Source organism: Gastrolobium bilobum, unplaced genomic scaffold (assembly GCF_033153095.1).
Source record: "Gastrolobium bilobum isolate Gb01-03AN ecotype WA unplaced genomic scaffold, APGP_CSIRO_Gbil_v1 utg3268, whole genome shotgun sequence".
Lineage (NCBI taxonomy): Eukaryota > Viridiplantae > Streptophyta > Magnoliopsida > Fabales > Fabaceae > Gastrolobium > Gastrolobium bilobum.
This window is the reverse complement of record NW_026899992.1, coordinates 816,360-841,539: the sequence shown is the minus strand read 5'-3', so window position 1 is coordinate 841,539 and position 25,180 is coordinate 816,360. Positions and strand designations below refer to the sequence as shown.

Below are 25,180 nucleotides of genomic sequence, written 5' to 3'. Positions count from 1 at the left end.
TGATGAAATAACTGATAGAATGTGGAAAAGGATATTTCATCCCCAAGATTCCAAGCGTTGCATGTAGTCAAACACTCTACAGGTAATAGTTGTTAAAGATTTGGCTCTTCCTTTGTTCGCACTGGTTGGTAACTTTCATTTGTCTTGATTCCGAGGGTCAGTTGCAATGACTATTTTGCTGCATCTTCTTAGCATGGAAATATCCATTAAAATGATCTGCATGGATATATGTTGTGGTCACATGCTTTTTGGGGAATCCCTCGCATTCAGTCAGTAATATAGTGAGTCCAAACAGGTCAGTATTATTCCATTATCTCCTTCATATCTGTATATGTTAGTATTTCTCTTTATAGAAAAATGACTCAGCTTTCAATAGAGTTGTCCAGTTGCACCTTATGATAATGCCTAAAATAGAGCTCTGTGCCAATTGCCAGATAGAAAGAAGCTAGACTTGGTCGATCTACCCCTGCTTGTAAGTGGAAGTATGATCTACCCCTTCTATTTTCCGTTGGCCAAAATTGATTCAGTCTGATTTGGAAGTATGCTATTCTTTTTTCATGCAGCGAGTTACGGGATTTAAGAAGGAAACCAAACTCTCGTAAATGAATGGATCTTAGTTTCATCATATTAAAGAAGAAATGTTCTACTCACAATAGCGATAGAACTTTTAAAGTTCATATCCCTCTTAGTTTTGTACCACGTATCTTAGTATGCTTATCGTAACAAAGCCAATCTAAAAAAAGGTGTTAATATTCCATGTGGATATTAAAATTATAAAAAGATTAAAACATCAATAATTAAATGTGTTCGTGACTGAATGCAAATGATTTTATCCTTATTGGCCCTTTAGGCAGATTTAAATTGTCATTCTGTTATGCATTTTTTTCCTCCTCTCCTTTCCGCTGTTGAAGGTGGTAGGGGTGACGAAATTCCGCTGTTCCAAGTTGCCAATTGGATGATGCCCCCATCAAGTATGATATTGCATTTTCTTTTTGGCCTTATGTCTATCCAAGCACTATTTCAGTAAGAACAAAAAGCAATTACTTCTAGGATGCTTCTGCCCTTCTCAAACATAACGTTGAAGAAACATAATGCACACCTAATGACTTGGACTCGGTGTTTGTTTCAGAAATCTAAGTGAACTGGATGAACTAAGAGAAGATGGGTTCCTAACAAGGGGTACTAATGATTGTACAACATCTGTCATGAGCGGCCTGTAATCAGCTTCTGGCTGTATGCACATTGCTGCAATGGCAGCTATCTGTAAAACCCATACCAGCAAAAACCAAATGGTTAGTTGATGGGAAAAATATTAGTTTAAGTCATCAAGTGATAATGATGAGAATAAGTGAATAACAATGGCTAAACGAAACCAAGTTTGACCTGAATTAAATCCTTCTTTGAGTACTGTCCGCGTATAGCTGGGTCAACCATTTCCACCACCTTTTCTCTATTTGTTAACCTTGGAAGAGCCTAATGAATAACAAAGATCAGATGTTACAAAATAAAATATGACAATATAACAAACTCAATTATCAGAATACATAAATCAGAAATGGTTGTCACAGGTTGGATTTCTCATTAGTATTCTGGTATGAACCCTTGGCATTTTTTTTTTTCTCCTTCAATTTAAAACAAAATCGTTTTAAAAAATGGCAGAGTGCTATTTACTAACCCAAGAGACAAGGACATGTTCTCCAGGGGCCCGCTTAATATCAACTGGGACCCTTCCTGTTAGCAGTTCAAGAAGAACCACGCCATAGCTGTAAACATCTGACTTTGTAGTAAGCTTGCCTGTGGAGGCGTACCTACATTATGCCAAAATTCAAGCGACAAAATCAATTTATGCTACAAATTATGAAGCAAATGTAAATATATATATATATATATATATATAATGAATGGTCTGCAATATGAAATTTATATCAGTCATAAAGATACTCTAGTATTTAAAAAATTACAGCATGGTTGATAGGGACTTAGACTGTGACCATGTGCATGGTTCTTTCTTTAACACTGCAAGTTATGTACTAGGAGTGGGTGAAGATAAGGCAAGGTGCTTCCAAATGACAGATGAAATGGGGTATTGATATTACTTACTCTGGTGCCAGGTATCCAGTGGTCCCCAACACACGGGTGGAAACCTGACCGTTCATCTTCTCTGACCCCATCTTAGCCAATCCAAAATCTGACACCTTAGCACGGAAATTTTGATCCAGTAGAACGTTGTTACTCTTGAAGTCTCGGTGGATCACAGGTGAGACTGCATGTTCATGTAGGAACTCAAGGGCCCTGGCACAATCAAGGGCTATCCTCATCCGGGCCCACCAATCCAACGGTTGAGTTTGATTGTTGGGGGAGTGAAGATGTTGTTGGAGTGTACCATTGGGCATGTATTCAAATATCAATAACCTGTGATGTTGGTCAGCACAATAGCCAAGCAATTCCACTAAATAAGGAGAGTGCAAGCGGCTTAGAAGATCGACCTGCAATGAATGTCATTTAGTCTTCACACCCCATGTGCTAGATTTGAATAAAGCTCATAATATGAGTTGGCGTGTGGGAATGGGCTGATGGAAAGATAAGGGGGGGTTTGCATTCCTATTTTCATGGTCCCAATTTTGATTGCAAAACGTCAGAGAATTCTTTTTAAATTAGAGTTAACATAAAATGTCTTATCTGTCAGTATTTGAAATACCAAGGAATAAGTTATTAAGATTTTTATTCACTAGTAGTGTAGAATTCAAATGATTCGACAACTCATATTGTGTAGTTTTATGAAGGATATTTTTTAATCCTTAACATTCTTTCACTGTTAAAAAAAAAAATATAAGGAGTTAGATATAGACTTTGGAATAATTTTCATCCCTAACTACTACCATTGCTCAAGTCAAATGTGATGCCATAAAGTAGGATAGGAGCCACAGAGTTTATTAAGGTTATCATTTGATAGGTTGTAAAAGTCCTTTCTAACATTAAAGTAACCTGTTCGTTACGACTTGCTTTTTGTTCTCAATTTTCTTAGGCAACAACAACCAATAGAAGTTTCAGCTTAATAAGAAGACAAAAACAAGGTCTCTGAACCAACTGGATATAATACAAGGAAAGAAGACAGAGAGCAAATAACAACAAAGAGATCTTAAATCATTGCGTGCCAAAAACAGAAAGAGATATTATAATCATTAAAAGAAGTCCACTCACTCACCTCTATTCTGAAGGCACGCTCCCTGTGCTTACCTTCACTGTGCAGCAACTTAATTGCTGACAAAGTGCCATCACTCAGGACTCCTCTATACATCAAACCAAACCCTCCATTACCAATCACATTAGCTTCATTAAATCCTTCCGTGGCAACTTCTAGTTCCCTATACGTGAACACTTGTACTCCTCGAAACTTAGGTGATGGTGTCATGTTCAGATTTCCCCCATGAAGACACCCACCCTTCACATCTGCAATTAATGTTTCCAACCATTTATTCATTGATCTTCTGAACCTTAATGCCTAATAATATGTTTAAAGACATGTTTGAATTAACATTGAAAACAATTAATGATATACTAGCTACAACAAATTCATGTGTTCATTTGCATAAGAAGTTATAATTCATAGCTAGAAACTAATAAGGTTTCATATTTAGTATCTGTTCCACCAACTAAGAAACTGTTTGCAAATAATTGATAACATGTGCTACTAGTTACCTGGGCTAGAATTAACGTTCAAAGTTGTTGAATCCATGAGCTTGCTGCTTGTGTTATGAAGCACTCTATTGTCATCTTTGCAAGTTCCATTCTTGCTTGAAGATTTTTTCCGACGGATCAAGAATACTACCAGAAAAATGATAAATAGGACAGTGACTAAGGTGACTGCAGCTATGGTTATGAAAATGGTTCTGGATGGTAAATGGCCATGACTATGGTTATGATTTTCTGAATGTAAGTGGTGCTGTGTGTATGTATGGTTGTTTGGAGAAGCAGTGGGTGGCCCTGAAGGTACTGAGGTAGTAGTATTAACTTCCATGAGTGACCACAATGAAAAGAAAAAAGAAAAATAAAAAGAAATTAAATGGCTTTCTGTTTGAGTTGGAAAAGGAGGTTGTGATGGGAAAGCAGAGATGTAAGAGAGGGTAAGGAAGAGGGGTTATGTTTATAGTAGTAAAAAATGGGGGATACAAGTGAGTATGTGCTAGTTTTGAGCTTCCTTTCCTAAGAGGGCAGGTCATCCTTTATATTTCTCGTGAATATTTAATCAAGTGGTTTTGGTGTACTTCATTTGTCTCTTCTTTTGTTCTTTTCTAAGGAATTGTCTCTTTCTTTATACTAGAAAACATTGGAACTTTAGGCACCATCTTCCAATCATGCTTTCCCTATAATAATTCCCCCTAATTATAGACTATCTTCATTCTGCTTTGTTGAAACCACATTGCATTTTATAGCATGTCTTTTTCTCATCCTTCTTTGGAAAAAGAAAACAAAAATATAATTTGTGCTTTTGGGCTAGCTGATGAGTAGGAAGTTATTATCTGCTATTGTTGCTGTGAGGGTCAACCCGTTCGACCACTTTTGAGAGTGAAATAAAGGGATGAATTAGCTGTGCAATTTGTGTCATTTAGCAAGTTTGTATTTCCACTAGTCACTGTTAATAATAGTACCCCCAGTGGTCACCTGCTTAACTCAAAATGGCAGAGAATTTTGTGCTTAAACGTATGGATGCTCTCTGATCAAGTAAATAATTTTCCATTATGTATATCATTCTATTTGGTTTATTAATTATTCATTTGGTTCTGAACGCTAGCTGAAGAGAAAGGACAAAAACACTTGCTTTTATTAGATACTGCAATTAATTAATCTAATTAAGAAACTTATACAAGCCATTTTAACTGCTCTTTGTCCTAGCTCGTTTTTATTTCAGGATGATTTGATTGCATTGGACTAACATTAATTAATATCTCCTAGATTAATTAATAGAGGACATTGTGTTATGCCAAGCATATTCATCTCATACTGAGTATATCCCTTAATTAGAGTGAAATAGCTAAGTTTTGCTCAAGTAAAAACTTTCTGTGATTAGTAAGGGTAAATTTTATATGGGTTTTACATGTCTTGTGTGGTAGGAGAAAAATTATTTTATGTTGTGAGACAAACAAAGTGTAACATCCCCGTCTCGAGCCGGTTCAATTAACATACATATGATAAAACAGAAAACAGCGGAAGACTTAACTTCTGAAAATACGAGCTAACTTTTTCTTTTTCTTTTTAAATCTTACTCGGGGTAAACGAAAATCGGGCAGAGTTTCCTCTATAAATCGGACAACTGGGGATTTTCCAGTCCCACTCAGAAGCATTTCCTGATAAACAGTTTATACAGCATAGTAATCCAGAAGTACCAGTCATGCAGATACAATCAGATACCCATCCATGGGCGCATGCAAAATATGGCTCCGTGCCACTATCCTAATCAACATGCAATCCAATACGAAATCATAAACTGAATAATACATCATCATATGACGTGCCTGAATACCCAAATGTACATGCATCCAAGTGACAGACATGTACAAAACATATACAGGCCATATACAAAATAAAGGATCAATATCATGATCCATCAAATGCGAAAATACTAAAATACATCAAACACTCCAAAAAGGTAGTAGCCTACAGCCACTCAAAATCCGGTCTGTCAACTGCCTCAGCCACGTGTCGTGTCCCTGCCTAGTGAGGACTCACCGGGAATCTGGGCACCTGAAATATATCCCCAAGAGGGGTGAGATTACAAATCTCAATAAGCTCCAGGTTTATAGAGAATTCTCCATACCCCTGGCTCACTCCTGCATGAAAGTCAGATACAGAGTATACAAATACAGCATATAACAGATATCCTAACAGAACAGAGCATATATCCATATCATATCAGAGATGTGCGTCGTCATTCCCAAGGGAGGACCCCAAGCGAAAATCAACGCACGTGTTCCCGAGGGAGGACCCCAAAGCGGAACCAGACATATCAGAGGCGTACACCATCAGTCCCGAGGGAGGACCCCAAAGCGGACATCCGGGTACTATACAATCAATGGCCAGAGATTGTTACAGAAATCATATTACAGAAGTCATATCAGAGCAAAACATATCATGTTATCAAATAACTCTATATGAATGCATCTATCCAAAGCATCTAAATCACAGTCATACAGTCCAACCATAGTCACTAACCATGGTGGAGCACTCAAGCAGGAAAAGACTCCTTAAACATAGAGCTTACCTCTTGAAGCTTTACCAATACGCTTACTTGTGGACCAAGTTACTTTTATCGCTTCAAGAGATTTCCGATCCTTCTCAATCCCTAGGCACACCTAGAGAATAATTTACAATGCATCAATAAAATGATACTATGCCATGATTATTTCATAAGCATACATTTTATTGTTTACTTTCCTTTCTTTATATTTTTGCCAATATTATGCCAATACACAAGTCTAGCCCATTTTAACCAGTCATTCATATAATTTCATGTATTGTACTCAACACTTTAACCAATTAATACATGCTCTATCTCTATTTATTTTTACCCTATTAGGCTAAAAATCCTAGAAGGAAGGCTAAGGGTTTTCTTTCTTGTCCATTTGTTTTCCTTCACTTAATTTAATACTCTACATACATAAACGTACCTCTCCTAAATTCCAACAAAACTTTTGGAACTCAAGCCTTATAAACCATCAAGGCCGAACCTCAAGGGGGTAGGTTTCCAAAAGATTTCTTTCCAATTAATCATTCATATCACTTTACACTAAATTACAACATGTTTTTCCTTGTCAATAAATGCAATAAGAATTTACACACTAACCCCCTAAACTCTACAAGGCCGAGCCATCAAGGGGAGGAGGCATAAAATTTTCCTTCAATTTATTAAATACATAATCATGCTTATCCTTCCATTTACACATACAAATTATCACTTATTCCTCTTCATTACATTTTTAACCCACCAAACCTTCACATCCATGGCATGTATATATGATTTTATAACTTATATAACCTCACATTAACATGGAAGTGAAGATTTGTTACCTCAATATCACAAATCAAGACCTAGGAGCCTTCCATCAAGTAGAACTTCATGGAAAACTTCATCTTCTTCAAGTGGTGAATAGTGCCACGGTTTTGGGAAGGAAAATAACTCCTCCTACACTCTACAATAGCTCACATGGAGGGTTGGAATGGCTTCATTGTGTGGTTTCCATGCATTTTCATGTAGTGGGTCATGTATTTTGGTGGAAGATTCAAAGGAAATCAAGCAAAAAAATCAACAAACCCTATCTCTTTCTTGTAACACCCCGTTCTAGAACCGGATTGTTATCATTGCGTACGGCATTAAGCGCAGTTACAATCACATTGGTTCAATTAGAAAACCGGATAAATTTTTCCTCTTTATACAAGCCGGATTCAAATAACCAAGTGCGTGATCATAACTATATATACTTCGCGGAATAGTGGGACAAAACTTAAGATTATATTCCCATTATACTTGACAATACGTCGTGAAATGTCTTCATCACTTTACTTATCAAATTAATTCTAAACTCCTTTTATGATTCCCATCTTCTACTATGTTATATTATTTTTCATTAGCTACGCGTGGGTTCAAACCGCGCTCAAATCAGAGCACCGTAGCCAAAGTTATGCACTTTTTAAGAAAAGGGTGCGAAACCTCCAGAACCCCCGCGCCCGCAGCGTGAGATCCACGCTCAGAGCGTGGGAAAACAGAAAGTTGGCGCCCCAAGCGTGAATCTGGCGCCCCAAGCGTGGATGCTACTGTCTGATCTCGTAATTTGGCGCCCCAAGCGTGAATTTGGCGCCCCAGGCGCCATCCACAGGGCTGGGTGACCCAAAACAAGGTCATTTAGCCTACCTATGGTTTTCCACTCATAATTTGAGCTATACTCACTCAAATTACACCATTTTGGTCTCTATGGAAAGCTAAGAGGAATGTCTACCACTTCCCTAGAGACATCAAAGTCCAATTCCATCACATTGGTTATGAAAATTGGTCAAACGGACAGGATGTATTTGTTTTCTCAACATTTCCCAATTTAGCACTAGGTACCTAATTTAGTTTCCAGTTCAACAATCCAATACTTAATGAACATACATATATTAAACTCAAAGTACTCATCAATTACACATCATGTTCATTACAATTCATGGAACTTAGCTAACAAAACACTATGATCATTCCCTTGGCTCTCATCAACAAAAGAGATGACCAAAGGCATGAGCATAGGCTAAGTCCATTCCAATATACAATTCATACATCTATCAATGGTCTATGAATTACAATCCTATACATGTGAGCTACAAAACAACATGTACAATCTCAAAAGAAATGCCACATTTCATGCATAATCCAGATATGGCCACTTGCCACCAGAGGCTCCTGCAGCATCCTTACCTGAAAGGGGGTCCCCACAACACGGGGTGAGATATACGAATATATCCAGTAAACCAGGGGTCCTTGGAGTATCTCTCCACCCCACAGTTCCATATCAGTGTAATAGCAATAACTATAATAATGCAGTAAATACATATCTATGCAAAGTGCAATACATCTCCAGGAGAAATCCCTCGAGCTCTCAAGCTGTCCTAAGGAAACTCAGATGCAAATAGTCCTACTGGCCAGCTAACTACCAAGTATGATTTACGCATCGTCATGCAACATACCAACATAGGGAAACACCATCCTATGCCACACCAAATGCATACACATACGTATAACAAAGCATTACACTATTTTATTGCATTTATATACACAATCACAACCTCTACCCTTTCAGGGCTTGGTGGAACAGTCAAGGGAATTACACCCAAGGTCCGAAGGCTTACCTCAATGCTTCAGTCGACCTTTGTTCTTCACCAACAGTTTCAGCAATCCACTTTTACAAATATACACCTATACAAGGGTAATGCAATTAACATATTGCATTCAAGGATAACTCATCACCATCAATCCAAGCTATCCTATTCATACCACAACACAAGGATGAACTTACCTATTTCAAGGACTAATCCATCTCCATTGCTTGCTCCAAAGGTTGGTCAATTAAGGTTGATCCAATTGCCTCAATCCTAGACAACACAAGGATACAATCAAGGACCAACCCAACAATGGTTCAACAATGCAAGAAAACTCATAACCAAGTGTCATATTCTTGCAATTTTCCAAAGTATAGTCATATAACTATCTAAGCTCATTTTCACCGATTAAATGCCATTCCTAGCATTTCTTATAACATGCACTAAGCTCCATTCTTCCTAGAACATAGCTACTTTAACAACATTTCATCAAAACCCTAAAACACTATTCATAAACCCCAACTCATGCAAATTTCAAGGAATCATGAGGTTCAAGGGTTAGAATCTTACCACCAATGGTCACACAACCAAGGATTGATGGCTCCTCAAGCTTCAATGGAGGTTGAAGCACTCAAAACCCCAAATTTCTCCAAAGGGCCGAATTTTTGAGGAGCAATATCCCTCTCCACAATGCTCCCCACTCAAAACCAAGCTAGGATTATGAAAGAGGGGAAGATTTGGAGTGGTTTAGGCTTTGGAATCACTCAAAATGGTTGAGATTAGCTCTCTCTCTCTCTCTCTCTTCCTCCCTTTCCCTCCTTCTCCTTCTTCTTCCTTTCTTCTTTTCTCTGATGCTGGCGACGGGAAAATGGGGTGGGAAATGGGTTTCTATTTGCTTTGGCCACTTAACATTAGTTAAGTGGAATCAAGTGGGTATTGGTTCGTCTATCTATTTAACTCCAATAATCACCAGACTTTACCCAAAAGTCTGGAATATTATTCTAGGAATATTTATAATTTTATTTTTATATTTTGGGCACTTTCGCCAGTACCCATTTATACCCCTTAATTTTCACTGAATACACTTTTTAACTCCAAAGTGACTCAGATTCATTTCATTAAGCCTTATACTTAATTTTACTCACTAAAACATGCTTAATTATTTAACTACATGTAATTTGCTAATTAATTAGGTTAGGGATATTATATTTCTCTCCCAAGTGCAGATCGGGTTTTAGAAGAAGAGAAGAGAGAGAAATTGTTTTGAAAGTGAGACTAAGGTGACTTAAAAAGTGAGCACATGTGGCCTTTTACCCGGGTATTTTTCTTTCGCGTATTTTCACTTAAACTAACCCGGAACTAACTCAAAGCTACAAATATATTTTTATTTTTCTAAAATCATTTACATAAATTTTTATCTGTTACAAAACAATATTCATAATTCACAGTATGGTTTCTGCACCGTTTTTGACGAAATGCACTGTGAATCACTAACTGTACTTTATTTACTTTTGAAACTTAACACTTATAAACTTATCATTTTCTTGGGCCTATATTGACTTGCTTGGCATATATTGGACTTTCTTATTCTTATTTCATCAATTATTTATTTCTGGACTCTACCGGTTGCTTAAACAGCAGTACAAAATACCCGGTAGAAACACTATTCACGAGATTTCCACGGAAAGTGCCAGACTATACAATTTTTCATTCCGAACTCATTTTTGTCGTCAGAATTATCAAATTATGTCTCTAAAATTATTTTGCTCTTTTAAGCTCTACCGGTTAATTCACAAAACTGTAAATTATCCGACAGAACGCATTGTTCATAACATAGTCATGATTACAGTCAAAATACTCGGAATCACTCACTGAATCTAATTATGGCATTTAAATCCTTAAATTAAATCTCTAATTAAGATTTACCATATAGGGTCATTATACAAAGTAGGATCCATCAATTTAAAAAAAAAAGATATATTTTTTTATGTGAATATAATATGAGAGATGAATGTCATGAAATGTGAGGGTATTATTTCCAATTTTATATACTTGGATTTAATTACTGTATATCAGTGTTTGTCTTAAGGCTTGTTCAGCAGAGAGAGTAACAAGAAAGCAGCGAGGAAAAGAGGGAATTACTTAGTACCGGTACGAACAAAAGGAAGTTACAGATGCCTATCTGTCACGGAAGATTACAAATCATATGACCCGAAATCACATGCCTTCGTGTCGTCCAAAAAGTTAGGTCGTCAAAAGACCATAACTAGGAAACATTCTCTTTCAAAGTTCAAAGCATTGCTAATGTTGTTATTATTATCCTCTTTAGGAGTTATGAGTAAGTGGAATATGTTTTTCATATTGTATGAGATAATTTTCTCTCATACAATATATAAAAAATTAAGTGAAATCTACTAAAGAGAAAATAAAATTATAAAAAAAGGTTCTACTCATATTTTATGTGTGCATAAGACAAAATTATTTCGTGGAAAAGAGACATATTTTCCTATGAGTTAGGACTTATTGCCACAAACTGTGCCTCACAATTATGTCAACCAATAAATTCATCATAAAATACGAGCTCATCTTTGGTACATCAGTAGTACATATTACTTCCATTTAAAATCTAACACATGTATTTGAGATTCTGTAACATCCCCGTCTCGAGCCGGTTCAATTAACATATATATGATACAAACAGAAACAACGGAAAACTTAACTTACGAAAATACGAGCTAACTTTTTCTTTTTCCTTAATCCTTTTTCACGTGACATATCACATTGCATATTTCTTCTAATTTAATTCTTATTTGACGGAGACGAAACTCGGACAAAGTAACCTCTGTAAATCGGACAACTGAGGATTTGCAAATCTCACTCTCAAGGTACCCTGATAGACAATTTATACAGTATATACTTTCAGACATACCCGATATCCATATAGGATCATATACCCATCCATGGGCGCATGCATAACTTGGCTCCGTGCCACTATGTCTAACAGCATGCAATCCAACACATAAACATAAATTGAATACTACATCGTCATATCAACATGCCTGAATACTCAAATGTACATGCATCCAACTGAAAGACATGTGTACAAAATATATACAGGCCATTTACAAAATAAAGGATCAGACATCATGATCATCATATGAATAGAACACTATACAACAGTTCAAGTTCTCCAAAAATAACATCTATAATAAATAGTAGCGTCCAGCCACCCAGAACTCCATATCCTCATACTAGTACCTCTAGCCACGGGTAGTGTCCTTGTCCTGTGAGGGCTCTTCAATTAACTGTATTCCTGAAATCATATCCCCAAACGGGGTTAGAGACGAATATCTAGTAAGCTCCAGGTTGATGGAAAACTCTCCATACCCTGGGCTCACTTCCTGCATGACAGTCAGATACATAATATACAAAACATCATATAAGCAATTATCATAAATGAACAAAGCATATATACATATCTTATTAAAGACATACGCAGTCATTCCCAAGAGATGACCCCAAGCGAAAATCAAAGCACATAATAAATATCATTTACAAAAATCATCACAATACTCACATCAGAACAAAACGTGTTATATCAGAGACGTACGCAATCATTCCCAAGGGATGACCCCAAGTGAAAATCAACGTACGTAACAAATATCATTTACAAAATCATCATACATATCATATAAAACATGTCATATAATCGAATATCATAACTAAACAAAACATATACACATCTTATCAGAGACGTACGCAGTCATTCCCAAGGGATGACCCCAAGCAAAAATCAATGCACGTGTTCCCAAGGGAGTACCCCAAGCGGAACCAAAAACATATCAGATATGTACACAGTTAGTCCCGAGGGATGACCCCAAGCAGACATCAGTGCACATAGAATCAATGGCCAAAGATCATCACATAACAGAGGTGTACACAATCAATCCCAAGGGAGGACCCCAAGCGGAACTCAACATATAACAAATATATACACAGTCAGTCCCAAGGGACCCCAAGCGGACATCAGTGCATATAGAATCAATACAGAAATCACATCAAAACCTATCAAAGTAAACACATCAAAACATATCAAAGTAAACACATCAAAGCATATCAAAATAAACACATCAAAACATATCACATCACATCATCATATAGTTCTATATGAATGCATCTATATCATATATCTTATACATATCATACAACCTGACCACAGTCCGTACACTATGGCGGAACACAAAGTAAGAGCGAACCCCATAAACATAGAGCTTACCTCTCAAAGCTGTATAGATGGCCTACCCAACAACCGAGTTACTAAGCCTCCTCTACGGTAGGATCCTCAACAACACTCTTAGGCGCACCTAGAATAGGGAATCCATACAAATATCAATAAAATGGTTCAAAGCCAAGTAGTTAACCAGATACCATTTATTGATTTTAGCTTTTACTTATCAAATATTTCTTAATTATTCATACATACGGTACTGTTCATCTCTACAGTACTATTCATGTATACGTCACTATTCACGTATACGGTACTAGTCATATACGTCACTATTCAAAAATACGGTATCTTAAATTTTTCAAATACATTTTCACCGTTAAAATCTTCATCAATTTCAAATTCAAAACTAAATTATTTCCCACCAAAATATGCTCACAATTATCAAGACTTAAATCACAAAAATAAAACCATAGAATTAGAGGTTTCTTACCTATAGTTGTTATTCCAAACTCTAAAGAACAAACCCTAAGCTTTGCTCACTCAAAAGCCCCACTTTTTCACAAGAATGAACAGTGCCACGAATTGGGGGTGATGAATAACTCTCTCCACAAACCAAATCAGCCCAAATAGAGTGGTGGAATGGATTCACTAGCCTTTTTTCTTAAAGATTCATGTATGACATCATGACTTTTGGTGGCAAAATGAGTGGAAAAGAGGGAAAATAAACAAAACTAACCCTAGGCCCCTTTCTCCATTGAAGCCACGGGTTGGGAGTAGGGTTGGCAAAAACGAGCCAACCCATCGGGTTGGCTCGTAACCCGACATAAAAGAGCCGGGTTGGGTTGGCAAAAATGAGCTGCCAACCCGAACCAACCTGGCTCGTTTCAACCCGTGAAAAATCGAGCTAACCCGCGGGTAAAACGAGCCAGCTCGCGGGTTGGGTTTTTTTTTATATAAAAAAAATACAAAATATAATATACAAAAATGGACAAAACCCACACATGTTGTTATCATTTTTCTTCCTTCTCTAAACCTAAGTCCTTAATCTTCTCACATCCCTGCCATTTTTATATTGTTAGGTGTTGTTGGCTCTGTTTGGTTCAAATATCTTACTCACTTGGTAGCAAGTGGTTCTGATTGTTTCTGAATGTTGATGCAAATTTATTGTGAAGAAAATTCGAAACTAAAATATTTTGCTTTTATTTCTCATTTTGTAACCCTTTGTTTAAGTTGATGGAAGCCACATAGCTGGTGCATTAATACTACAAGGTCATTTAAATAGATTGAAAACGAGCCAACCCGCGAGCAATTTTCGAGCCAACCCTCGAGCCAATTTTTGAGCCAACTCGCGAGCTATTTTTTCAAGCCAACCCACGAGCCATATTTTGAGTCAACCCGCGAGCCAACCCTAACCCGACTCGGGTCGGGTTGGGTTGGGTTTTCTGGCTCGTTTTTTTTTTCGAGCCAACCCTAACCCGGCTCGCTTTTTTCGGGTTGGCCCGTTTTGCCAACCCTAGTTGGGAGGAAAAGAATAGGAGAAGAAAGACTCACAGTGACGGGAGGATAAGGAGTCACGGTTATAAAATGTTAAGTTACTTTAACTGGGTAACAACTTATCTATCTACACACCTCCATTCATTACCAAACTTTACCCAGTGTACTAGAATATTTTTCTAGTCATTTTTAACTTTACTTTCACTTTTTGGGTAACTCTGTTTATCCGCATTTTTATCCCTTGACTGTCATTTTAATGCCTTTTTTACCAAAGGTGACTTTATTTCTTTTAATTCTAATTATTTTTCAATATTAAATTCACAATTACTAGTGAGGGTTATTATAGATTCCATTTTTTTCTATTACATATCAACATTAATATTTGTTGTTTGGTTTTAACGAGAGGAATGTATAGAAAACTGAGTACATATGTAGTATTGTAGAAATTTCTCATAAAACACCTCCCAGTAATGTTTGCTACCAAGGTATGTATCCAATGGGGACTTCCTCACCTACCACTTTACATAACCAATCGCTACTTTTCCCTCATATTCTTCACATATCTCATCTTTGCCCTTATCTCATCTTCAGAATGTAAATAAAATAAATAGCAGTACTTTAAAATTCAAGTGTGCAGGGTGAAATTTCGTGACTATGTGAGGATGATATAAATGGAAGAAGTATAAATTTATTGTAGGTTGCGTGTTCTCCCTATTATGAGCTCCCCTTTAACAAGTTCTACATAAAACTATATCTACCCCTACCATAGTAACAAAGAAAAGCGTTATTTAAAGTGAAGCTAATTAAGATCACATTTTTGAAGGTGTAAAACTAAAAATTGTCAAAGGATTTGAATATTTAGGAAACAATGGAACTTTAAATATTTCACCTAAAAGAATTTAGAATTCAATATTACTCTCGCATGCATAATATTTCGTGCTTTGTCGGAGAATTGGAAAGGGTAAAACTTCAATCCTGGTTAAGTATAAGGTTTTAAAAACGTGGTCCAAATTTGTATCATCCAGCAAATTTAAATGAGAAGATATGTTATTTTGGACTAAATATCCAAACACACAAAGATACAGAATTGGAGAAGCAATTGCAAAAGAACAAGAATCAAGAGCTTCAATGTTGAGCCATCAATTTATGGGTAGCAAGTTTTTGGAATTACTTTAGATGTTAAGAGTGTTGTCAAAAGTATTTGGTTTGTGAAGAATGATTTTTTACGCATATACCTATTAAATTCAACACCCTATCCCCGAGACAAAAAAGATGGAAAAAACATAGAAAGAAAATATTCAGGAAAAAAAAAAAAAAAACCCTCTTGTCAATGTCCCTGACCATAAAAGCCCACATCAATGGGTCCATGATCGCTCTGGCCTGGTTTGGACAACCATTGAGACCCATTCATGCTCTGTTGATTGGTCCTTTTACTCTGGGTAGGTGCACTGGTTTTATTTATTTATTTTTTGGGGGTTTGTTATTTAAGCCTGTGATAGGACCAGGCAACTGAATGCTCTCATCGTAGTTAATGTTTCGCTTTCAATTAAGAATTGAAAATCTCAAATGCATATTTTATGAATCTCTACCATGTGCATTTAGTCCTTACCTACCAACCAATTGTCACGCCATTTTGCGTCCATGACCTTGAACATCTTAGATCTAATTGGTGATTTATAATTCATTAATCAAGCAACATGAATCATACATGGATGTATGATGCAGTTTAGCCTCTTATCAATATTAATAGTTTAATCACAAATTTAAACTAGTTAAAATAATAAAACCAAGACAGGGTAATAATGTGTTATCATATAGGCTTAGTGAACTAATGATAATGTGTGGTCAACTCATGATGAAGCAGGGGAAGGAAGGAAAACAAAAAATTGACTAGTTCTGCTTAGATTCTTAAACTAATGGGGATTATTTAATTTTGTTCAACTTTTTAAGTTACAAATATTTTATTCCCTCGTTTTAATCATTATATGTTACAATGTTTTCTGAAGAATGTTGTGGTAGAGGAAAATATTATCATTCTGACATGATTGTAAAATCTTCCTAAACTCATCGCCTTCAACAATTTGGCAGCTTGTGATGATAGTCGCCACTCATTTTCTCATTTACCTGAACTGCTGAGTCAAAACACATGCCCCCAGCTACATTGAACCAATGGTTTTCTCATCCAAGTTTGTTTTACAAGAAAAGGACATCAAATATCATTGGCATGACAGCTAACACTCCTTCATGGATCCAAGTTTGCAGATAAATTACCGTTCTATAAGTGAAGAAGCATGCAGATGATAAGATGCAAAGCTCATGGTCTACAATGGTAGATGAAAAACTGAAGCATGGACAGCCAATGAGCCATCTCTTTCAGCCTATATTTATTAGTTAATGATAAGAACAAAAAAAATTAAGTGAAAAGTAAACTATCTGCTAATTGAAGCAAAGGAAAACTTTTGAAAAGAAGAAGTCCCTATAGTCAAAAATCACTTTTGTTGTCTAATCACAACCACTATCATGGTTTTCCAAATCCAAAGTGGTGTGCTTGACAATATATAGTCACAAGACACACCAATTAAACTGCATGAGACTCCGTTGCCAAATGTGCAATGCGCCTTTAATTAAAAAGAGGAACAGGGATCCCCCAATAACATATTAGAACACCAATGTGACAAAAATGTTAAAACAGATTTTAATACATCCAGAGGATTGTTGTGTTGGAATTTGGGCATGGTTGAAGGATGGACTAATGCTTAGATTGGAACCAATGTGACCAAAAAATTTGTGGTCCATCCAAGCTTATATACCACAATAACACACTTCTTCCTCTAATCTCTCTGATATGGGACTTTCTCACTTCATATCACACCCACTCTCAAGTGTTTCCAACATGTTGTTCTCCTGTAGTATCATCATGAATGATAAGAAGCAAATCTCAGCTGGCATAATCCTAGTAAAGTTTGAATTGTGTCTAGTTAGATTGAGTGAATGATGCTAAGTTTGACTTGGACTTGGCATTATACTAATAGAGTTATTTTTTTGTCTTTTGAAGCATATATGAAGTGATGAAATTTTGAATTGTGACTTCATTTGGATGTTGGCAATTAAAGTGAAGTTTGAATGACAAGCGAATTGTGGGGAACAAATTAGTCTTCTTTTTCCTTTTCCTTTTCTCTTTTGTTTTTACTCTTATTTGTTGGTTGACACTTTTATGTTTTGCCTTGTTCGCCACTACAAACACCGCTCCTTTTATTTACCGCTTCCAGCCCCTTTGGGCTAAGAATCAATTTAAGTGATTGATATGAATAGAGTTTAGTTCTTCGTAAGGTTAGACTGTTAGTATGTTTCATTTCATCTTCCCCTCTATCTATCATCAGTAACTTTTTGATCTGCTCTCAGTTTGGTAAGAATCCAAATCATCCTATGATAACAACGTGTCCACCTTCTCAGATAAGATGTCCGTGAAACTTTCACTATTACGAGAGTGTGATTTTGACGAAGATGCAGCTATCGTGGGATCTCGGAGGTCTGGTACTATTGTGGGTCTTTGACTTATTTTATTTTTTCTATTTCTTAGTAGTTTGGACTTAAATCCATGAATAATTATTGTTACTTTGAGTTTGTAATCTTACTTATATTCATATTGTAAATCAAGTGACTTATAACTAGTGAGGCAATGAAAAATATAGTACAGACATGCTGGACATAACCTATATTAAGTGAAACAGGATAAATTATTGTCTCCTCTTTTCTTTCTTTTCTCTCTTTTCATTTTCAATTGTGTGTGTGTGATTGAGTCATTTTATCACTCTTCACCATTATATTAATATATTGATGTAGTTTAATGGTCTTTTAAAATTGGCACTGTTATCATTTGATGTGGTCTGTGTTGCGGTTGTGCCTGAAAGTTAAGTTTCTTTGCATTTTAGTTGCGGGTAGGGATTAGGATTATCATGTTATATTCTCTTGATTTCGGATTATTCTAGTTTGGTAATTGAAGACCAGCCAGTTATGTGTTGAAACATTCTAGTTTGGTAAGAGTAAGTCCACGATGGCTGGGGCAATGAATTAGGCCCTGAGACTCTGTTAGGAATCGTTATTGACATGTTAATATGTTACATGTGATTGCAGTATTTAACAATGTTATTGAACTGTGAACATTATTTGTCGCCTTAAATTACCCAATGAATCTAGGGGTTGAAAATCACATCATAATAGAACATACAGCAGCAATACTTGCTCAGATACATCATACATGTAACTCATTTTTATTTTTATTTTGTTACATTAGGAACTTCTGAGTGCGTGATGTGTCCATGGCCTTGATAGTAGTGTCAATTGAAGGAGGGGAAATGAGTGAATAATAGTTAGCGTGATATATTATTCAAATTGTGACCACCAATGTGCCCCAAGGAACAGAGTGGGTTTCTGATTTCTGCTGCAGTTAGCTATTTTTGCGACAAAAAAAATTATTTACAATATTGGGAAGTATAAATTTTCCTTCCATAGTAAAATGAGACATTCATGGCTGTTTTTTTTCCTCCACTTTTTCTTGAAGAAGAAATTCCGTATCGGTGTTAGTAAGAACATGCACAGGAATAGAGAGCCTGAACTACGAGCTACGTTACAGGAGGATATTTTCAGACCAATCAATCATGTTATGTTACATCGTTGTTCGATAAAGCAAGGTAAAAAAAAACATCAGTCAAAATGGTCTGTGCAGTTTCGCATTAATGTGGATATATTCTTCTCTTTTTCTTTTTTCTTTGCTGCTTTTTCTTTGTGTGTTGCTTTGTATCTTACGCGAAGTAAATTCTGTCTGGCTCTGCCCCCTGCACACACACTCCCAAAAGAATAAAAAGCGAGAACAAAAGTGGGAATATAGAATATCAGCCGCGACAAACTAGTCTAATACGACAGTGTATTTGGCATGTTAATATTAATAAAGTTATGTTTGGATCCAAACCAATTAGAATTTCAAATATTGATGTAAAAAAGGTGGTCAAGTTTGTAGTCCCAAATCTCAAAGTCTGAAACTCTCAATTGGTGTCTTAAAGCAACAGCAATCAATGATCCTATCCTTCTCCTAAGCAATCTTGTGGGGATTGTTGCATGCATGAGTCTAAATTATTAACTATAGGTGTAAAAATATTTTAAATAAATAACACTATATATAGTTTAGACTATAATACCTTAATAGTATAATAATTTGTTTCTGGTCTTTGAATTGCTGGATCAACTTGCTTGCTAGAAATTTCAGCATGCGTACTGTCTAATGGGTCGGGTACGGGTCTGGATCCACCCATGAGACCACAATGGATATAGGATTAACTTAGGATGTCTGGTATCTGGGTTCTAGTTTCACAGGCACACATGGTGTCAGTGTCATCACCTTAGCAGTTAGCAGCAGCAGGGGCAAATAATTCAATTGAGCTTCGGGGAGAGCATTTTCTATCTTACTGTCATACTAAAGTACGACGCTAGTTTAAAATTAAAGGATTCACTCTTTCTGTAGTTATTGTATATAACTCATCTGCAGTAAACCAATACGACGTTGTTTTGGGACGGAAATCATGGTGTTTTTGTAATTTTAATTTGTTTGAGGGTTATAATAGTCTTTATATTTATAATTTTTTAAGATTTCAATATCAAAACGACGTCGTTTTGAGAATAAATGCAGATAACTTATCTGCATTGACTGCAGAAATATTTTTCCCAAAATTAAATTATAAATTATTTATTTCAGAAAATATATAATTATAGTATTAAAATTATTTTTTATTTTCTCTCTTCAAAAAATATGTTAACTGATATGGAGCATTCATACAAGTGGATTCTACATAGAGAAAAAGATGTATTCCTTTTAAAGATTAAAGAATAAAAAATTTGTGTACTTTTAGGTGATTTACATAAAATTTGATTGATAAGACTTTGTGTAAATCTGAAAAAGTTATTTTTTTTCTCTTTCTAGTCGTATCGCTCGCTGGCGTGTAAAGTGAAAAAAAATATAATTTTTCAGATTTATACAAAATCTTACTGATCAGATTTTATATAAGTCATTAAAAAAACACAATTTATATCCTTTTAAAAAACATTCAGTGAACCCACTGTAATATTGTAGATTTTTTCCAGCTTGGGGTTTGGCCCTCCATTGAGGCTTCATCCCAATATGATAAAAGCACTTGTGACTCTGAAGCGATTACCCAACAACTCCACTGTACCAACCTGGCCTTTCTGTTTTGGGTCCCAACCCCACAATTTAGCTGGTATATAAGTTCACAAATCACAAACAAGTACCTGCCGGCCAGGGACACATGCCTCGTTATGAAAGGTAGCTGATTCCTTCTGATAAGGACCTCACTTCAGTTCTCTTGGCCACCACTCAACACTTGTCACTATCCTCCATTTTGGATTAAATTAAACCCGCAAGTGTTGTTGTCTTAGTCTATCTCAAACCTTACTTTCTAATAAAAAGTGATCACTATGTATAAAATCAATTGCAATCAATCTCGGTGTGAAATTGATCATGTCTTAATCTGCTGTAGCAGTGCTTAAGTTGGGTCACGCGTGTTACTTGCACGATAAATCGTTTCAATTTTCAAAGTTTGGCAATCGTGGATTTGAAATCTTGTAAAATATATTATTCATGATAAGTGATAACGATAAGAGCAATTTGCCTTGCTACTGAACTGTTGCGTGAATTATTTAGCTACACTTTGCTCTGTACTATCTTCAAACTCTGGTATTATTAGTTACCCGTATGTTATCACCTGAACTGTCTAGTCTATCACAATTGGCCACCAACAACACAAATATCTACCGTGAACTATGAAAAAATCAAACCCCCATTGGCTTCTGATTAGATTTTAGGTGCGATTTTGGCATCTTTTGTGACATTTACATCGATTTTAAAGCATTTCTTCAATAATTTATTCTAAACCCATTATATTGTTGGGTTTCATTATTTCAAAAGTACATGTCAAATATATATTAATCGAAGAGTTGAGACATTAGTTCAACATCGACATTAAATTTTAATCAGGTCACCTTCTGCATAGTAAAGATTAATAGGAAAAAGCTTTAGACAAAAGCTTCAATCGAATGAATTATTTTTGTTTGGATTGAAACATCCAAATACTATATCTATCTTTCTAGCTAATCATTTAATATAAATTTTCAAAGTTGAGTTTAAACTTTTACTATTTATCATTCCTTGTACCTTTCCTTATCGTAGTTTTACTCTTGCTTGGCCATTTAGCATTTTGCTTCTTGTTACCAGCGAAGTTTATGCATTCAGGCAAACCCAAAGAATAAAAATAAAAAATTTATTTAGTTGTAGTTTTAAAATACAGAAAAATATTTCCGCAGCTAATCCAGATAAGTTATGTGCATTTATTTTCAAAACGATATCGTTTTGGAATTGAAAGATTAAAAAATTATAATTATAAAGACTATAATAATCCTGAAATAAATTAAAATTAAAAAAATATCATGATTTTCGCCCCAAAATGACGTCGTATTAGACTTACTGCAAATAACTTATATACAGTAACCGCAAAAAAAATAAACCCTTTAAAGTATTGCATTTGATTGTATAAAATGATACATTTTCATTTTTTCTTACTTCTCATTTTAAATTTAATTATGTTCTTGAAAATACCTTAGGTGGTGGTATGCATGGCTGATGCCTACTAATAATAATTTGACACTCAAATCAATATCATTGCCATACGCAACGTTAATAGAATTAAATGAGGAACATATCGTCGTCCCTGGATATCTTTACCAAGTATGTTGGATGGGGTACCTTGGCTTCAGGGATTGTGCAAGTGCAATGTATGCATTTATGGGGCCTAGATTGGTTGGTGGAGTACGCATATAACCAGTGTCACACTAACTCTAGTAGTTAGTTAACCTAATGCTGGTTATCCGGGTTAGGGACAAGCTTAAGGCTTTAAGGGGGTGTTTATTAGGTTACTCTTGTTAGTACATTCTATAATCCAACAAACTTACTTTATTTGGGAATCTTTAATGTAATAAATTATTACAAAGAGTTTTTATAATTTTCAAAGCATAAAAATATTATTCGCTAGCTCATGCAAAAATATTTTAAGTTCAATCATAATGGTTGTCTAGATATGAGTAAAATATATAACTAGAAAAAGAGTTTTGTATGTGTCTATGCGAGTGGCAGCGCGCTTAATTAATGGATCATGGCAAAATCACACCACTGAAATGAATAGCTTTTGAGGTCCGAATCTTCTATTCCTTTCGTACCACTTGTTCGCAAGATGTTCAAACAATTGAAAGGAGTTGTTAGCTGTTCGGCCAATAAAAGAAAACAAAGTACAATTTATATATTATATCTGAATAGCACATTAAATTCAAAGAGTAAAATCTATTTTGGTTTCTAACAGAAAAAAATAAATATGATCTTTATTTTTATTTTTTTAGTATAATTTGGAGGTATCTTCATTCAACCTTCTCCGGTCACCTTGTCTTCGGGGTACGGCTCTTTAGGCTAGGACCTTATTGGAAGGGCGGATGCATTGAGTTTCGCTATCGGAGAGGCACTTTCTCCATATTGGAAGGGCGGATGCATTGAGTTTCGTTATCGGAGAGGCACTTTCTCTAGCCCCAAAGATTTTCTAATAATTTGCTTGAGACAGGGTTTGAACACCTGACTTAGGCAAATCCTTGAGAGCTCAGCTGCCAACTGAGTTATCTTTGGAGGTTATATGTTCTTTATTTTAATTCTTTACTAAAAAGAATTAGTTGCTTGATTTCTATGAAATTCAAAATGAACCCGTTTTAATTCTTTTGAAGGATTAATGTGAAATTTTTTTAATTTGTGAGGATCACGATTTCAACTAAATAGATCCACTTTGAATTTCTTAAGAATCTCGAAACTAAATTTTTTTTTTGTTAGAAACTAAAGTAGGAATCCTAACTTTTTATCAGGGATCAAGAGAGACTTTACTTTAAATTCAAATATCGATTAGCATACACTAGTTAATAGTTTAATAGTCAATTAAAAGGGGGGAAAAGAAAAAGGGAAAAGAAACGATAAAAGTGGACGAAATTATATGAAACCAACCCTACATCCTACAAAAACAAAAGCATTTTCGTAAACTTTAGATTTTATTTTTGGAAGTTTTTCCCGTGGTGGTAGGGTTCATCTTTTGTAGATTATAGATATCTTTTACGGCAATTTTTATTAAAAAAAAAATTAATGGATAAAAAAGATGAAATGGGGACAGCAAATTTCCACCAGGTTGGACTTTTAATGAAGACAAACAATGATTTTGGTTGCAAAAGCAGGGTCCAAACTCGCAGAAGATCGTTGTTCAGTGTTCTCTTGCTTTAAAATATTGTGCAATGCATTATTTAGAATGTAGTGATTGGCAGTATTATATGTCAGTAGACTCAGTACCATTGGGATGGGTTTTTTGAGAGGTCCCTATGCTGTGTTGCTTGCTTTTACACACAAACCCAAATCTCTTCTTTAAATTTCCGAATGACCATTTATCCCCTCACTGACAAGTCTTCAGCTCGATGCTGTCTTGCTTCCTTTGTGAAAGAAAGTCCATAACATGTTCCCATTCTACAGTTTTCGATAAACACTAACTCACAATTATATATACGTTACAAAAAGAAAAAAAAAAGTAATAATATAATTTACTATATTTTTTTTTTTAGTACACCAAAAGGGCAAAACGTCCAAAAATTTACTATTTCTTTTAAATTAAAAAGAGAAACATAACATTTATGAAGTTTGGCAGTAAGTCACAGCCATTATAACATAATCCAAGTTACACATGAAAATTGAATGAATAAAAAAAACAACAGCTAATCAAGAATTGGATTCTAAATTCTAATTACAATGCATAACGTGATTAGGATGATTGTTAACGTGACGAAGGCCAAATTATCTCTTTGAAGAATTGCATTTATCAATTTGTCACTTGACTCACATGCTGAGCGTGCCTGCCAATGAAGTTGACAGAGAGGTTTCTGATCTGCATTCACCCAAGGCCCCACAACAACACAAGTAATTTTATATTTATTCCATTTTTTATTTTGTCATTTTTATTTATTTATTTGGACCAATTTTATAATTATTTCTAATTACATCTTTACAAATTGTTTATGCTTTCTTTTGGGAAAATCAAATAGTATTTCTGAGAAAAGAATAACTTATTAGTTATTTTCTTTTAAAAAAATAATATTTACATGAATTTGCTTCCAGGCCCAATTGAAGAAGGCCGAGCCCAGGAACTGAAGGGCTGAAATAACACAAAATCTGCAAAGTCAATCGTGCTGTCTTTTCGTTTAAAAAAGAGTGTATATATATATGGGTTCGTTTTTTTATTGTGAATGTAGATAATTTATCTACATTGAGCTCAAGATGAGATCGTTTTGAGGCGAAAATCAAGGTATTTTTATAATTATAATTTATTTTAGGGATATAATCGTCTTTTTCATTATAATTTTTTTAACTTAAAACGATGTCGTTTTGTGAGCGAATGTAAATAACTTATCTACATTCACTTTAGAAACATTAAAGCCTATATATATATGGGGTTTGCATTCATCATTTAACATGAC

At 35.3% G+C, this 25,180-nt stretch overlaps 1 protein-coding gene across 1 annotated transcript; it reads right to left on the bottom strand.

The window, feature by feature from the left end:
* Positions 1–1,003: 1,003 nt before the first annotated feature.
* Positions 1,004–4,027, bottom strand: LOC133294766 (probable serine/threonine-protein kinase PBL7). The gene is made up of 6 exons (XM_061493519.1): positions 3,700–4,027; positions 3,206–3,450; positions 2,101–2,486; positions 1,676–1,808; positions 1,384–1,473; positions 1,004–1,261 (listed from the first exon to the last, which is right to left on the bottom strand). Exons 1-6 carry the CDS (start codon positions 4,016–4,018, stop codon positions 1,100–1,102), a joined length of 1,335 nt encoding a protein of 444 aa, XP_061349503.1. The 5' UTR covers positions 4,019–4,027; the 3' UTR covers positions 1,004–1,099.
* Between the last annotated feature and the right edge of the window lie 21,153 nt (positions 4,028–25,180).

Coding starts and splice junctions, on each gene's coding strand:
- LOC133294766 (XM_061493519.1), bottom strand. CDS start 4,018: ATGGAAGTTAATACTACTACCTCAGTACCTTCAGGGCCACCCACTGCT. Junction 2,487..3,205: donor AGCGTGCCTTCAGAATAGAG/GTGAGTGAGTGG, acceptor CATTCATTGCAG/GTCGATCTTCTAAGCCGCTT. Junction 1,262..1,383: donor CAAAGAAGGATTTAATTCAG/GTCAAACTTGGT, acceptor TGGGTTTTACAG/ATAGCTGCCATTGCAGCAAT.